The sequence below is a fragment of the Haematobia irritans genome, chromosome 2 (assembly GCF_050003625.1).
Source record: "Haematobia irritans isolate KBUSLIRL chromosome 2, ASM5000362v1, whole genome shotgun sequence".
Classification (NCBI taxonomy): Eukaryota; Metazoa; Arthropoda; class Insecta; order Diptera; family Muscidae; genus Haematobia; species Haematobia irritans.
Window position 1 is genome coordinate 73,831,727 of NC_134398.1, and position 17,390 is coordinate 73,849,116.

The 17,390-nt window shown below is 36.1% G+C and overlaps 1 protein-coding gene and 1 long non-coding RNA gene across 2 annotated transcripts; both read right to left on the reverse strand.

Moving 5' to 3' along the window:
• Positions 1-2,832: 2,832 nt before the first annotated feature.
• LOC142223007 (uncharacterized) lies at positions 2,833-3,785 on the reverse strand. Its single transcript, XR_012718482.1, has 3 exons — positions 3,447-3,785; positions 3,277-3,382; positions 2,833-3,212 (listed from the first exon to the last, which is right to left on the reverse strand). It is a non-coding gene; the product is annotated as an uncharacterized LOC142223007 (long non-coding RNA).
• A 2,754-nt stretch (positions 3,786-6,539) lies between these two features.
• Mtr4 (exosome RNA helicase Mtr4) lies at positions 6,540-9,991 on the reverse strand. Its single transcript, XM_075295294.1, has 3 exons — positions 9,767-9,991; positions 8,821-9,713; positions 6,540-8,760 (listed from the first exon to the last, which is right to left on the reverse strand). The coding sequence occupies exons 1-3, from the start codon at positions 9,889-9,891 to the stop codon at positions 6,689-6,691; spliced, it is 3,090 nt and encodes a 1,029-aa protein (XP_075151409.1). The 5' UTR covers positions 9,892-9,991; the 3' UTR covers positions 6,540-6,688.
• Between the last annotated feature and the right edge of the window lie 7,399 nt (positions 9,992-17,390).

The following is a 17,390-nucleotide window of genomic DNA, read 5'->3' on the forward strand; positions in this document are numbered from 1 at the left end:
TGCTGAAGTAATCCATGACCACAAGGACATAACGGTTTCCAGAATCACTTACTGGGAAAGGGCCTGCCACGTCCATTGCTATTCTTTCAAACGGGGCTCCTGGTCTATATTCTTGCATACCACCTCGACTTTTCGTTGTTGGACCTTTCGCCTTCATGCACTTCTCGCAATTGGCTACCCATTCAGCAATTGATTTCTGGCATCCAACCCAGTAGAATCGTTGCTTCACTTTCTCGGCGGTTTTGGTTATTCCCAGATGACCTCCACTGGGACCATTATGGAACTCCGCCAAAACGTCTCTTATTTTGGAATCCGGTACGATGATCAAATTTCGGCTGCTCTTGCCATCTTCGCTTTCCCATTTACGTTGCAGGGATCCATTGACTAGAACTAAACTATCCCATTGAGCCCAGTATGATTTCAAAAGTGGACTTTCGGCTGCGATTTCTTTCTTGCTGGTTTCTTATTTTCTTGTTTAGCCGAAATAATTTTTCTCAGAATGGGATCTTTACGTTGCTCTGTTGACCAGTCTGTGCCAGATTCGATGTGTAACTGCCTGACATTTACAACTGTCTCCTTTGGTTCAGCCTTCGAGTAGCGTCTGCTTTCTACATTGCAATGCCGTCGTGTCAAGGCTTGATGAATAACTTGTTTGCCACCTTTTCTATTATCCGCAAAATTTGAATTTGAGTCGCTTGGCTTTGTGGTCGCCTTCTGATTATTGTTTAATGGAAATGGCGAGATTGACCCCGACGTTTTACGCCACGCTTTACATTCCCGGTAAAGATGTCCAGCCTTATCACAGTTATAGCATTTTATTCTAGATTTATTTGCCTGCTGCTTCATTTCTTGCATTATCTGCTTTAGAGCCTCTTTTACCAATTCAATGACCGATTTCGATTCTTCACACTCGGTCTCTACTCTGCGTACTTTGTGAATTTGAGGCCGTGCCAGCAATCTCGCAGTCTCTTGTACAAGTGCAAATGTTACTGTTTCTGTGAATGTAGCTTTTTGTGCGGCATATGTTGCACATTTTATCTCTGGGTCTCGAATGCCATTCACAAAGGTCTCAATTTTGATGCGGTCCACAAGTGGGTGACTCTCTCCTGGATATGCCAAAAGCACCAACCGCTCAACCTCTGTTGCAAAGTCTTGTAGAGTCTCATTTGACTTCTGGACTCTTCCTCTTAATTCCATTCTGAAGATGTCTTGCTTATGTTCTCCGCCGTACTTACGTTGAAGTGCCGCTATTACTTCATTATAATTATTTCTAGAGGCAGCGGGAATGCTTTGTATCACATCAGCGTTGCCCTTTAATGCCAATAGAAGTTCAATTGCTTTGTCATTGTCGTTCCATAAATTTCTAGAAGCAACCATTTCAAATTGGAATTTGAAGACATCAAATGACGTTGAGCCATCGAAAACAGGAGTTTTGATTTTAGAGCCCTCGATGACGCGCACTGGACCACCTTTAATTTCCAGCTCTGACATTTTTTTCTCGATGTGCAGAAACTTCTCATCATGAACCATAATTTTCTCATCCACGGAAAGAACTTTCTTATCCAATTCCACAATTTGATTTTCTATATGGTCCACACGTTTCTCCATGCCTTCAGAAATTTGTTGTAATATTTCGTTGAATTTTTCTTCCAATTTTCTAGAATTTGCTTCTATTTTTCTAGAATTTTCTTCCATTTTTCTAGAATTCTCATCCATGATTTTTCTAGAGTTTTCCTCCATCATTTTACTCAAAACACTGAGCATTGATGTGTAATCTACAACACTCGAAGCCACAGACGGAGTTTCTACACTGCTGGTATTGACGAGTATTGATTCATCAATGTCTTCCTTATAATCAAACCCATGCGTCGCAATGTCCATATTACGCCGTTCAAACTCTTCCAGTAGACGCTTTTGAAGCTGGGCCTTATTGCCTGTTGTCGGCAGCTCCAGTTTGCTCAATTCCTTTTTTAAGTCTTCCACACGAAGCTCATTAAACTTCATTGTAGATTTTTTTTCGTTATTTCACTTCCGACACCAATTGTTACGTTTTTATATTTAGGCGTTTTTAATTACCCGACAATTAAAACACAGTTCTTTTAAATAACGACAATCTACAATTTATTTACTATGACTTCACACTTTACAATTCGTTCACACTGAAGTTATTCGTTTGACGCTTTAATTAAGACTGACTCGTTAGCAGCATGCGAGGGCTTTTATATATGACGGTGTGGCAATACGAGAACATTCTGGTAGCACTACAATATTCTGGCAACGCCAGAACATTCTTAGACAATGCTAGAAGGATCTACGACCATTAAGTTGTTCATTTTTTCTTGGCTGCCAAACACATACACACTCACATAGATATATGCTCGCAGTACTACAACAACAACAATAATGACAATAGACAATGAGATGAAATGAGAATGCAAAATAACAAAGCAAAGGGGTTGCTATTCTATGAGAGAGTAAGAACTAACATTTCGATAAGCAAACAAAAGAACATAAAAGAAATTCAGGAAAATACTAGAAAATGAATAGATGATTCCAACAAGTGATAGCGAAACTTTATCGTTACAATCTGAAACTTTAAATTAACGGAAACCAATTTAAATAAACCTATATCTATAATTATCAAATTCGTAACAGTATGAATGATATCCCCACTTCAAATTGAAAGTCAATGCCAAAATTCTATGAATTTTGTATAATTTATTCATTTTCATCAAAATAAAATATATAATAATACACTACACTACATAATACACTACAATACCAATTGATAAATAATAATCTTATTACACATATCAACAAATAAGAAAAAAGAAAAAACAAACAACAAAACACTTTTGCATTGATAATTCGATTTCTTTCCTTTTGGTGTCATAAAACAGCATTAAAATTTATTAACATGCGGGCAATTTGAAATTAGGAACGTACTGGACCGCGTGTTAGAATTGATTTCCAGCACAAGGAATTCACAAAATATCCATTTTAAACTGATAATAGCATATGAATTAAACTGACGATGTGATGCACATTTTCATCCAGAAGTTGTTGATTTCAACAATTTGTTGTTTTTAACAATTTTAATTGGTTGCACTTGTAATGTTTCTGGAAACTTTTTCTTGTCGATAAGCCACTCATTTTCCATTGGCCAGCTTCTTAATGTTTGCAAGAATGTAGCATCCACAGATTTTAGTTTTCTGCAAAGAGATTTAAATTTAGTGACTTCTCTAAAGTGTTGATTAATTTTTCATATTGACGTACCAATTATTATAAACTATTTGAAGCAGTTCCAGTTAATTGTCCACCATTTTTTCATCGGTCAGCTTTTTAATGTTTTCAAGAACGTAGAATCCATAATTTTAGTTTTCTGCAAAGTGATATACTTTTAGTGACTTCCTTAAAGTTTTATTTGATTTCTTATTTCCACTTACCTATTTTTATAAACTATTTGGTTATTTGTCTAAAATTTTCCATTTTCTTAATTTCTTGCAATTGACCACGAACTTCGTTGCACAAATAAGTATTGAAAACCACGTGTTTTTTCGTTGCATTTTAGGGTAGTGTTTTGTCAAAGTTTTCTCATATTATCATCAACACCTTTTCAAAGATTTCGTCAACATTTTGGCAAATTGGAAGTAATTCGCAAACAATTTGAAGATGTATTGAAGATGAGCTATTTCAAGTCAAGTTGAATTTATGTTGAAAATTATATTTACCCTCAATCTGAAAAGTTGTTGCATTTGAAAAACGCTCATCCTGTGTTTATTGGGTGTGATCCGAATTCATTGTTTTGAATGTGAATTATTAATTTTGTGATATTTTCCCAAATAAATAATTTTTATACTTTTTATGATTTTTAATGCATTCTAACGCTTGTTTGAAACGTTTTCCCTCGAATATTTTCAAATATTATTGATTTTTCTATAATGGAGTTTTTTGTGGCAAAATTTGATTAATTTGTACCATTTTATTTAATCTTACTCTTTTTTTAACTATTTGAAAAAAGAAAACAAAAAATTACGCATTAAAATATAAAAAAACAAGTAAGGAAAGTCTAAAGTCGGGCGGGGCCGACTATATTATACCCTGCACCACTTTGTAGATCTAAATTTTCGATACCATATCATATCCGTCAAATGTGTTGGGGGCTATATATAAAGGTTTGTCCCAAATACATACATTTAAATATCACTCGATTTGGACAGAATTGATAGACTTCTAAAAAATCTATAGACTCAAAATTTAAGTTGGCTAATGCACTAGGGTGGAACACAATTTTAGTAAAAAATTATGGGAAACATTTAAATCTGAAGCAATTATAAGGAAACTTCGCAAAAGTTTATTTATGATTTATCGCTCGATATATATGTATTATAAGTTTAAGAAAATTAGAGTCATTTTTACAACTTTTCGACTAAGCAGTGGCGATTTTACAAGGAAAATGTTGGTCGAAATCAGAAAAACATATACATGTCAACCAAATTTGGCACGCATAGCTACAATGCTAATTCTACTCCCTGTGCAAAATTTCAACTAAATCGGAGTCAAAAATTGGCCTCTGTGGTCATATGAGTGTAAATCGGGCGAAAGCTATATATGGGAGGTATATCTAAATCTGAAGCGATTTGGCTGATATTTTGCAAGTTTTTTTGAGACTCATAAAATATTCGGATGTACGGAATTTTAGGAAGATCAGTTGATATGCACGCCAATTATGACCAGATCGGTGAAAAATATATATGGCAGCTATATCTAAATCTGAACCGATTTTTTCCAAAATCAATAGGGATCTTTGAGCCGAAATAGGACCCTATACCAAATTTTAGGACAATCGGACTAAAACTGCGAGCTGTACTTTGCACACAAAAATACATCAACAGACAGACATACAGACAGACGGACATCGCTAAATCGACTCAGAATTTAATTCTAAGACGATCGGTATACTAAACGATGGGTCTCAGACTTTTCCTTCTTGGCGTTACATACAAATGCACAAACTTATTATACCCTGTACCACAGTAGTGGTGAAGTGTATAATGAAGTAAAAAAACTTCCTGTGTAGTTAAAATAGTTAACTTCTTTGTGAGGACATTTTTGGAAGTGCTTTTAAAGTTGTGCCTTTAGAACAACTCCCAATTTTTGCTGGGAAAAGTGTGGAACTACCCTACGGGAAATGGATCAACCACAGAACTGGTACAGGACTAGTCCCTGGTGTGTATGGACCAGTCCCAGTTCTGATCAAAACGTATGGAAGGGACCGTCCACTTTAACATGGGTTTGTCATTGACGGAGTAAACTTACATTTTAGGATGCGTCTTGGACTCATCCCAAAGGACACGTCCTGGGACACTTTAGCAGGAGCAACCCATAAACAGGTCCTCAGGAAACAGTCTCGGACAAACTCTTAGAAATCTCTTTCAATTTGGGCTCCTAATCGAACCCGAAATGAAAAAAAAACTTTTGAAATATGTCGAACAAAAGGTTATTCTGATAATTTTATTTCACTAAATATGAAAATTGCAACTAACTGGAGCACAGGTACCAGTTCTGTGATAGGTCCGTCAGTGGCAATTTGCACCAATTTCCCGTAAGGTACTTTTAGTTGCTTTATTATAAATTGATTGTCGAGTTATTTTGATGTCTATTTTTTTATTAAATTTTATGAAATAAAACATTAGTTGAACCTATAAGTTCAGTCTATAAAGTTTTATCTAGGGGGGCTATAGCCCCCCCTAGGAAAATTGTCTAGCTACGCTAATGCTAGTCTGCCGTGGGAGGTCTCTTTCCTCCAGTGCTATCTATCAGTGATTGGTAGCAGCGTTGCAATCGTGTGCCTCATATGACACGCGACACCTCTTCGCTTGCCCAGCTAAACCTATCCGAGTCACCACCAGATTACTCTGGACACATCCCATCTTAAGGTCAGTACTGTGTTCGCTTTTCGCGTTGAAATTTTCGTGGTTACTTTATTAAAACAGATAAATTAACTCAATTGATGCGCAGTATCTTGTTCCTCTAGATTTCGGCAAGACTACAGGAATAAGTTTGTTTTCATTTATAATTTTGATGATTTAAAGTGGGTACTAAGTTCGAGTTTAGCCGCTAAAGTGAAAACTAACTCAGTAAAAAAAGCATAAAATTATACACATATGTTGCAAATTTTATTATAACTTGATGGGGAATAGCCCAAAGCAAATTTTCACAAAGTTTGTATTCCTTAAAATGGATTATTAAAGAAAATTAATCGTGAAAAATTACGATGTTAGCGGCTAAGCTCGAACTTAATACCCTCCTTTAAGCAAAACGCGAAAATAAAGTGGTTTTCAATTCAAAACCAGAACATAGTACCCACCTTTAGCCGCAGAGTCCCTTGATCTGGATACAAGTTGAAGTACTAAAGCGCATATCATAAAATGGATGAAACCACAATAAACTGTTACAACAAATACTAATATACAACTATTGTAAATATGACAAAAAGATACTAAAACATCAACTAGCCTCAAATGCAAAAAAATGTATTTTTAATGTATCGAGCTTTATTTCACGCAGCTTCATGTAACATGTTGGAACATGGAGTACAATCACAAATTGTACAATTCTAAATAACAAAATATAAAGTTAAAAAGATATTTATTGTTTGAAGGATGGTCAAAATGCGTTTTGCAATCTAAAGATACAAGGAAGCGGCAAAAACAATATCTCTCTTAAGCAAACGAATGCCTTCGGAGAATTTATTTTCCAAATCTGTATTGCCTATAGTCTTGGCCGCTTGACACATTTGACGTAGTAATTCTTCCAAACGGCGCATACAACGTATAATCGATCCTTCAAATATATCAGTCATTTTGCAAACGTTAAGGAAAGACGTACCTTTACACCAAGCAAGAACAACATCCATTAAAAAAGGCTTAAATTTATCGACATATTGCTCTTCGTCCAACTCCAACTTGCATTCATTGGAAATTTTGGCTATGCGTCTCGCCAACTCCTGCATCGATCGCAAAGGACCCGAAAGTTCTTCGGCTGACGCGGGATTTTCGGACGATTTCTCATCACAAACGAAACACGATAGCAAGGAGACAGATTGTGCTGTTGTCAGATCATTAAAGACGCCATTGAATATCATTTCGGTCATTAAAAGTTCGTCTGCAGAACTAAGTTCACAAGCTACTCGTCCTTTGAATTCAATGACATCTTGGGCTGTGCAATACTCCATTCTACGAAGAATTCGTTTGCGATGCTTCAACTCGTCCATTTGTAGCAGACTTCGGGCTTCTTTTAATTTATTTTTAGCTGCTTTTAGTTCTTCCATTACTTTCAGTTTTTCTGTATAGCGGGAATAAATGTGGTCGAGCTCGGGCGAATTGTGCAAGGGATGGGCATATAAACGTTCTTCAAACTTAGCTATGGAATCAACAATATTTTTGAATTCCGGATCCTTAATGTTCATTTCTGTTATAGGATTTAGTAGCGGCGGCCCCTTGGGAAAACGTTTCTTTACTTCCTTGATTGTTTTTAAAACACTCCGACGATTATCGGCAGGTCTTAGATCATTGGGGTAATAAACCCTTAATGAGGAAATTTGAGATAAAAGTTTGTGGACAACTGGCACAACTTCCATGTTTCCTTTTTGTCCGGGCTTACAAGGTTTGGGTTCGTCACTTTTAGAAGATTCCTCAGAGACATGTAGTAAGACATCAACAATAACTGATGTTTCTGCTTGCAAGGGATTTTTCGTTTTACTAGTTTGTTTCTTAAAATTTACCACTATTCCCCAATCGTATTCTTCATTTTCGTTTTTTACTTTGACAAGACGACCCGGTTGAAGGTATGGTACCAAATATTCTGGCTTAGTAATCCATATGCGAAATTGTGTACTCAACGAATCTAGCTGATCGCGTATATGGTGGTACGATGCTACACTATGCTCTTCACTGATTTTGAATTTTTCTAATTCAAGCTGTTTGTCTTGTACCTCCTTATAAAGATCTGGAATCGATGATTGATTTTGAAATTGGAAGAACGAACGTTCTAACATATATTCTGGATTGATTTCATCCACACGCAATAAATTTAAAACCATATTGTAGGTCAGATGGAAGGCAGAATTTATGGGATCTGCCTTCCCTTGAACAATACCACGACCCACAGCGGGCGACACTTTCTCATCGATCATTAATATAACTATACCCTTGTCATCTAACCCGCGACGTCCAGCTCTTCCGGCCATTTGAATATATTCTCCAGATGAAATCCATCGGAAATCTTTGCCGTCGAATTTCCGTGGCGCCGTAAATAATACCGTTCGTGCGGGCATATTAAGTCCCATAGCAAAAGTTTCGGTTGCAAATAACGCTTTTAAAAGTCCTTCGCCGAAAAGAATTTCTATAATTTCCTTGAGAATTGGTAAGAGGCCACCATGATGAATGCCTATACCGCGTCTTAGAAGTGGCAGCACGTTTTCGACTTGTGGTAATTGTCTATCTTCCTCGGAGAGCACGTCAAGTGCATTATTGAACACTTCATCGACCAACTTTTTCTCCTCGGCAGTATTAAAATCCAATTTGGCCATTTGCATGGCATATACCTCGCAGTCCTTTTTACTAAATGAAAATATGATGACGGGTGCGAAATTACGTTCCATGATCATTTTTACAATTTTAAATATGTTGGATTGACCTGCATTGACCCCTTTTATCCCGCCCTTACGTCCTTTCTGGTCACCTTTTGCTGCTTCACCTAGAATTTGGACAACGTTAATAGAAATTTAAATCGCAATTCTCTTCGTGTATAACAAACCCGAATTTTGCAATACAGCCATAGCTGTGTTGAAATTATCTTCCTTAAACTGTCCCTTTTCGTCAACAATCAAATGAATTCCATCTCCTCCAGCTGGGAAAATGTAATGTTGTAATGGAGTGGGACGATAGTCGGTGTAGACCACGTGGCAAGGTTGTTTATGCAAGTGGCACACCCATTCTGCAAATTGTCTGGCATTGGGAATAGTAGCAGACAAAAATACATAACGTACATTATCCGGCAACAATATCAACGTCTCTTCCCATACCACACCACGCTCTTTATCTCGCATATAATGTATTTCGTCAAACACCACCCAACCAACTTCACGCATAATTTCACTGCCCCGGTACAACATATTACGCAAAATTTCTGTTGTCATTATAAGACAGGAAGCTGATGGATTAATAGTAACATCACCCGTAACCAACCCAACATCTTTGAATTCCTCGCTGAATTCTCGATATTTCTGGTTTGACAACGCCTTGATGGGAGTGGTGTATATTACTCGTTGTTTACAATTTAGGGATTTTGCTATGGCGTATTCCGCAACTACTGTCTTACCAGCCGACGTATGGGCTGATACTAAAACACTTTGTTGATTATCTATGCAAAGAATAGCTTCTTTTTGAAATGGATCTAAAACGAAAGGATATTCTTTCGCTGGAGTACCACTGAAACTTTGAAGCGGTATATACTCTTGGCCAGGGTAAACAGCTACTTCATGTGTACAAGATTCAGGCGATTTGATTACATGGACAGCTATTCGGGAACGCAATGCATCAACGCATATATCGTCCAAAATAGATTCAGTTGTTTTAGAACGCTTATTTGTATCACCGCTTTCACTTTCTGTTAAAGGCAGTGCCCGTTTTTCGGCGGTTTTGGAAGATCTGTAAATGTTCAGCTTAATTATCTCCTGATACAAGAATATTTTTTAACTTACATTGGCTTATGGTTCCCTTCATCGTGTTCAACAACTTGTGGCCGGTCTATTGCTACAGGAGGCTCTAACGTATCACACCCATCATCTTCATTGAAACAATTGAACAAATCGTCCACATCGGCCATTGTGTGTGTAATTCAATGTAAAAAAACCCTAATCCAGTTGTATTAAATCTAATCAATCACACCACACGCGTTGAAAGGTTTTAAATTCTGATTATGGGCTCGTAAACGTACCGTAAGCGTTCCAGATGTGTCAGCTGTTTTATATAATTTTGAAATCAGTGATGCCAATTTTGTGCTTTTAGCACCAAATTTAGTGCTTTTTGATATCTGAAAAGCACCAAATTGTCTTTTTTGGTCCCTTTTCAAAAAAAGCACCAGCTTGTACTTTCTGGCATTTTCATTTATGCGCTTTATGCGCTTTACAGACTATCAGTTATTCCGGACGACAGTGCTCGTGTCGAACATATCCCATATATTGTGCACATTATAATTTAAGTCCGACGGCATAATCGATACTGCTGCATGTTTATGGGATCGATAACACATTTACCGATTATTTAGTCATCGCCGACAAGTCGTATCGATCCGACACATTGTAAAATTCTTTACAAACACCGACATTCCGTCCGGAATAACTGATAGTCTGTAAAGCGCATTACAGACTACCAGTTATTCCGGACGACAGTGCTCGTGTCGAACATATCCCATATATTGTGCACACTATAAGTTAAGTCCGAAGGCATAATCGATACTGCTGCATGTTTATGGGATCGATAAAGCGGACCTTAGACGGTAGGATAAACACTCCGACAGAGGTTCGTCTATTTGTTGTGTGTTCGTTCAAGTTTTGCCCTTACACTGCACGAACAAATGTGATGAGAACATGAAAAATAAGAAGAAGCATAAACAAACAATGAAGTTGTACGAAGATTTATGGGTGAAACCATTTTTTACTGAAAAAATGAAAGAAATGGTTTAGATTTATATATTTCTTTAATTTTCAACCAAAATTGGCGATCCATCATTAATTTCATTGCAGAAATGCATGTTTTTAATGTAAAAATAGATTTGTCTTTGATAATGTTTGTCGAACATCCCCTTACACTCAATAATTTGTACCCCCCAACCAGAAAATATCTAATGGTGTTTTCTTTTCTGAAAAAAGAGCTTTGCCTTCATTTTGTCTGTACAGAATGCGCATTTTTAAAATGTTACCAGCAACCTAAAAAAATGCTATCATTTCAGCGGGCAGAAAAGAATTCAAAGAAGGAAACAGGGCAATGGCAGCACTCTCGTTTGTTGGCAGTGCTGAAAATGCCCGTAATTTGCCTCTATGCGTGGCGCTATTTTCACAACAGAATTCGAAGCCTTTTCGCACTTTTGCCTGTTTTTTTAGAAAAGAACCTAAAGAGTACATTTTCCGGGCAAAATGCAAAAAAAGTGTGCATTTTCTACAAGAAAAGAAAACGCCATAAGTTGTTTTGATTTTATGCCAACACGTTCCCGCGACAGCCGAACACGACCTTATACTATCGGATTTGTCGCCGCAACGTGTTGTGTCGCAGGGTTTATCCGACCGTATAAGGTGCCCTTAACACATTTACCGATTATTTAGTCATCGCCGACTAGTAGTATCGATCCGACACACTGTACACCCAGTGTACACTTAAAAGGTAACCTCCGTGAAGTTAGCGACGTCGCTAATTTTCGATAACAAAAAAAATTGTCTGTTCACAGGGTGACACAGAGACGGCAAAAACTGAAAAAGTACCTTTTTTATCAACTGTTCGGGGCTAGAATTTCAATGGAGAACGAGATTCCTGGACAAAAATATAGGAAAACTGTCCAATTACTAATTCTTAGGAAGTTCTAAACATGTAGCCTGATTCTTTAGCTACAATTTAAGGTATGACTCATTGTCCAAATCACTTAGTTTGCTTCAGAAATCAATGATTTCTATGTGCAACTCGAAGTTTAGGACACTAAATCCAGCCTGGAGGTCACATACTAAAAACCTAGAAAATTTGGACAAAGGAACGTGAAAGCTGACATCAATACGAACATTTTGAGGTATCACACATGTTCCAAATCAGCTCGGTTCCCAGTCAAATTCCAGATTTCAGTGTTGAAACTGGTGGTCAGGACACTAAACAACGCCTGGTGTCCACATATTAAAAACCTAGAAAATTTGGACAAAGGAACATGGAAGCTGACATCAATACGAACATTTTGAGCTATCACACATGTTCAGAATCAGCTCGGTTCCTTGTCAAATTCCAGATTTCAATTCCATCAACTGGAGGGCAGGACAAAAAACCCCAGCGACGGCTGACTTGCTGTACATTTTTTGAAAAGAAAACCTCTCCAAATGTTAAAAAAATCATATTGGGCATAATTTTCATAAAAAAAAAATTCAAAAACTTTTTCTGGGGTTCACCCATTGAAGGTTTCCATCGGAATTAGGTGACCAGGACACTAAATCTAACCTAGTGTCCACATATTAAAAACCTAGAAAATTTGGACAAAGGAACATGATAGCTGACATCAATACGAACATTTTGATGTATAACCTATGTTCGGAATCACCTCGGTTCCTAGTCAAATTCTAGATTTCAATGTTGTAAGTGGTGGTCAGGACACTAACCAACGCCTGGTGTCCACATATTAAAAACCTAGAAAATTTGGACAAAGGAACGTGAAAGCTGACATCAATACGAACATTTTGAGCTATCACACATGTTCAGAATCAGCTCGGTTCCTTGTCAAATTCCAGATTTCAATTCCATCAACTGGAGGGCAGGACAAAAAACCCCAGCGACGGCTGTCTTGCTGTACATTTTTTGAAAAGAAAACCACTCCAAATGTTAAAAAAATCATATTGGGCATAATTTTCATAAAAAAAAAAATCAAAAACTTTTTCTGGGGTTTGTAACGGCTCTCACACTGGATCCTAACTTCTACTGACCATTGCTACCGAATGTTCCGACCTTGCTCAGTGGAGGGGGGGGTGTTCTTGTCGCCGAAGTTAGATCCCAGCCGCTTACACCAACAATAAAATTTTAATGGTAGCATACACTTTTTTTTTCATAATGACAAACCTAGTTAGCTATTTAAAAGAAAACGGAACCGGTCCCGGAAAATGGATATCTAGGTGTCATTGATATCCGATCGGTTATCCCACCCTGCCTTGCCGACCAAGATGTTTGTCAGCCCTAACGACACTCTACACGCTCAAACCTTCAATTTCGAAAATTAAACGCAAATACTTTAATAATAATATTGCATATTTTTAGTAATCATTATATTGACAATTATTTCTAGATCAACAAATAAATTAAAGGGGAATTAAAAATTATGTTAAATTGCAAAAAGTGGCCTATCTCAATATTTTAAAATTCTAATACAAGAAAACAAATCAGAATTAGTTGAATAATCTTAAATAATGAAAATTCCCATCATCCATAGATATATAACAAATTAAGAAGATAAAAAAAAAACAAAGATTCTTTAATACTCACGAAATTATTTGAGTTGCTCAGCCAACAAGCGCTTGTGGACCAGTATTTGAGTTACAGTTTCTTAATATAACTTGAAAAGAATAATTTAAATTAAGAGTATATACATATATAGATGAGTAGGTTTGCGGTCTCCATAGTATTTTCTGGAAAACGTTGATCTATATTGATTGTAATTTTTCAAAGTGTAGGCCAGACAGGGCTCTAGAATTAATTTCCTTATATATGATTTTCTTTTGATACCCGGATTCTTTGTTGCTTCATGTAATTTATAGCGAATTGCGATATTTAGGTAAATTTGGGATATTTATGCCGCATTAATTGCCATTTTGAAAGCCTTTTTTTTCTTTCACAATCCAATTTAATTGTGCGTTTCAGCCATGTCAAAATTCCATATGCCAATTTTGCAATCTGTGGGATAGTCATCCCACAGATCCAAAAGATCTGTGGCCAAATAACAGCCTTGTCCAACTTCCTGTGATTTAATGATGTCAAACCAATATTCAAATTTAAAAAAATTAAAGGATTTCTAAAACAAAAATTACCCATAATATCACTAAATCATATATTGGCCGAAACCACAAAAAAAACCTTACCGGCTAAAGATAAAAATTGTATTTCGCAGCTAATTGCAATAAATCTTATTCGCAAATCAAAACCAATTTCTCTTTATTTTTTTTTTTTCAAAATCTTTGCTTGTAACTTATTATGATTGTGAAGTCGATACAGAATGAAAATTTTCTATTTTCCAATTGACACATGAATGAAAGGCATTTCAATTTTTCAATTGCCTTTTTTCCAAAAAAAAAACTGAATTTAAATTTTTCAAAGTAAAACTGTGCAAGTGCGTGAAACCCCCGTCATAAAATACACCACCTGTACTAAAAAAAAAAAAAAATCTTATTTCCAGATGTCTTTAGCATGGTATATCCCGCTTCCTTTTCCATCCGCGTCTTCAAGTTCGTAATATACATGTTTTATAACTATTTTACTCAATGTGAAAAAAAAATTCTTCGAGTTGCAAATGTTTATACACAAACTGATAGTATTCTACTCTTGAAGATTATCACGTGTAGAATGTTTTCCTTTCCCATTCCATTTTCTTAGAAACAAATATAAAAAAAAAACTATTGAATATGATCATTGTAGGTAGATAACCACTATTTAGTATCAAAATCCTTCTTAAATGATCTTATTCAACATATAGCACTAAAATTTTTACCACTCACTAACATCTAATGCCAAAAGTAAAACTCTGTCATGTGAGTAAGATCCCAACTGTACTCAGGACCAAAATTCTCAAACATTCTAGAGTGATTATTCTGACCAACCCAAAAAAAAATTTATCTAAGTTTGGCTTTAAATCCCACATGAAAGAATGCAAATTAAAGAATCCAAAACAGATAAATATTTCTAAATTTGGATTTTTTTTTTTTTTTTTTTTTTTTGATCTGTCATTATATGGGGAAATATCGATAGATGAACATGAACATGATTTGTTATCAAAGTTTATGTAAATTAATTACTCTATATTTTTTTCCACCGATATCGGGCCCCACGTTGGGCGCCATTTATTTTATGTAACGGCTCTCACACTGGATCCTAACTTCTACTGACCATTGCTACCGAATGTTCCGACCTTGCTCAGTGGAGGGGGGGGTGTTCTTGTCGCCGAAGTTAGATCCCAGCCGCTTACACCAACAATAAAATTTTAATGGTAGCATACACTTTTTTTTTCATAATGACAAACCTAGTTAGCTATTTAAAAGAAAACGGAACCGGTCCCGGAAAATGGATATCTAGGTGTCATTGATATCCGATCGGTTATCCCACCCTGCCTTGCCGACCAAGATGTTTGTCAGCCCTAACGACACTCTACACGCTCAAACCTTCAATTTCGAAAATTAAACGCAAATACTTTAATAATAATATTGCATATTTTTAGTAATCATTATATTGACAATTATTTCTAGATCAACAAATAAATTAAAGGGGAATTAAAAATTATGTTAAATTGCAAAAAGTGGCCTATCTCAATATTTTAAAATTCTAATACAAGAAAACAAATCAGAATTAGTTGAATAATCTTAAATAATGAAAATTCCCATCATCCATAGATATATAACAAATTAAGAAGATAAAAAAAAAACAAAGATTCTTTAATACTCACGAAATTATTTGAGTTGCTCAGCCAACAAGCGCTTGTGGACCAGTATTTGAGTTACAGTTTCTTAATATAACTTGAAAAGAATAATTTAAATTAAGAGTATATACATATATAGATGAGTAGGTTTGCGGTCTCCATAGTATTTTCTGGAACACGTTGATCTATATTGATTGTAATTTTTCAAAGTGTAGGCCAGACAGGGCTCTAGAATTAATTTCCTTATATATGATTTTCTTTTGATACCCGGATTCTTTGTTGCTTCATGTAATTTATAGCGAATTGCGATATTTAGGTAAATTTGGGATATTTATGCCGCATTAATTGCCATTTTGAAAGCCTTTTTTTTCTTTCACAATCCAATTTAATTGTGCGTTTCAGCCATGTCAAAATTCCATATGCCAATTTTGCAATCTGTGGGATAGTCATCCCACAGATCCAAAAGATCTGTGGCCAAATAACAGCCTTGTCCAACTTCCTGTGATTTAATGATGTCAAACCAATATTCAAATTTAAAAAAATTAAAGGATTTCTAAAACAAAAATTACCCATAATATCACTAAATCATATATTGGCCGAAACCACAAAAAAAACCTTACCGGCTAAAGATAAAAATTGTATTTCGCAGCTAATTGCAATAAATCTTATTCGCAAATCAAAACCAATTTCTCTTTATTTTTTTTTTTTTCAAAATCTTTGCTTGTAACTTATTATGATTGTGAAGTCGATACAGAATGAAAATTTTCTATTTTCCAATTGACACATGAATGAAAGGCATTTCAATTTTTCAATTGCCTTTTTTCCAAAAAAAAAACTGAATTTAAATTTTTCAAAGTAAAACTGTGCAAGTGCGTGAAACCCCCGTCATAGGTTCACCCATTGAAGGTTTCCATCGGAATTAGGTGACCAGGACACTAAATCCAGCCTAGTGTCCACATATTAAAAACCTAGAAAATTTGGACAAAGGAACATGATAGCTGACATCAATACGAACATTTTGATGTATAACTTATGTTCCAAATCAGCTCGGTTCCTAGTCAAATTCTAGATTTCAATGTTGTAAGTGGTGGTCAGGACACTAACCAACGCCTGGTGTCCACATATTAAAAACCTAGAAAATTTGGACAAAGGAACATGAAAGCTGACATCAATACGAACATTTTGAGCTATCACACATGTTCAGAATCAGCTCGGTTCCTTGTCAAATTCCAGATTTCAATTCCATCAACTGGAGGGCAGGACAAAAACCCCAGCGACGGCTGACTTGCTGTACATTTTTTGAAAGGAAAACCTCTCCAAATGCTAGGAAATCATGTTGGACATAATTGTCATTAAAAAATTTTTCAAAAAACTTGTTCCGTGGTTCACCCTTTGAAGGTTTCCATCGGAATTAGGTGACCAGGACACTAAATCTAGCCTGGAGGACACATATTAAAAACCTAGAAAATTTGGACAAAGGAACATGAAAGCTGGCGTCAATACGAACATTTTGAGGTATAACACATGTTCCAAATCAGCTCGGTTCCATGTCAAATTCTGGATTTTAACTCCATCAACTGGAGGGCAGGACAAAAACCCCAGCGACGGCTGACTTGCTGTACATTTTTGAAAGGAAAACCTCTCCAAATGTTAGGAAATCATGTTGGACATAATTGTCATTAAAAAATTTTTCAAAAAACTTGTTCCGTGGTTCACCCTTTGAAGGTTTCCATCGGAATTAGGTGACCAGGACACTAAATCTAGCCTGGAGGACACATATTAAAAACCTAGAAAATTTGGAAAAAGGAACATGAAAGCTGGCGTCAATACGAACATTTTGAGGTATAACACATGTTCCAAATCAGCTCGGTTCCTTGTCAAATTCCAGATTTAAATTCCATCAACTGGAGGGCAGGACAAAAAACCCAAGCGACGGCTGACTTGCTGTACATTTTTTGAAA

Bases quoted from the DNA above. Each gene is read 5' to 3' on its own strand.
- Mtr4 (XM_075295294.1), bottom strand. From the start codon at position 9,891: ATGGCCGATGTGGACGATTTGTTCAATTGTTTCAATGAAGATGATGGG. The intron at 9,714-9,766 runs GTAAGTTAAAAA...GAACATTTACAG, and splicing joins GAAGGGAACCATAAGCCAAT to ATCTTCCAAAACCGCCGAAA. The intron at 8,761-8,820 runs GTTTGTTATACA...TCCAAATTCTAG, and splicing joins GGCTGTATTGCAAAATTCGG to GTGAAGCAGCAAAAGGTGAC.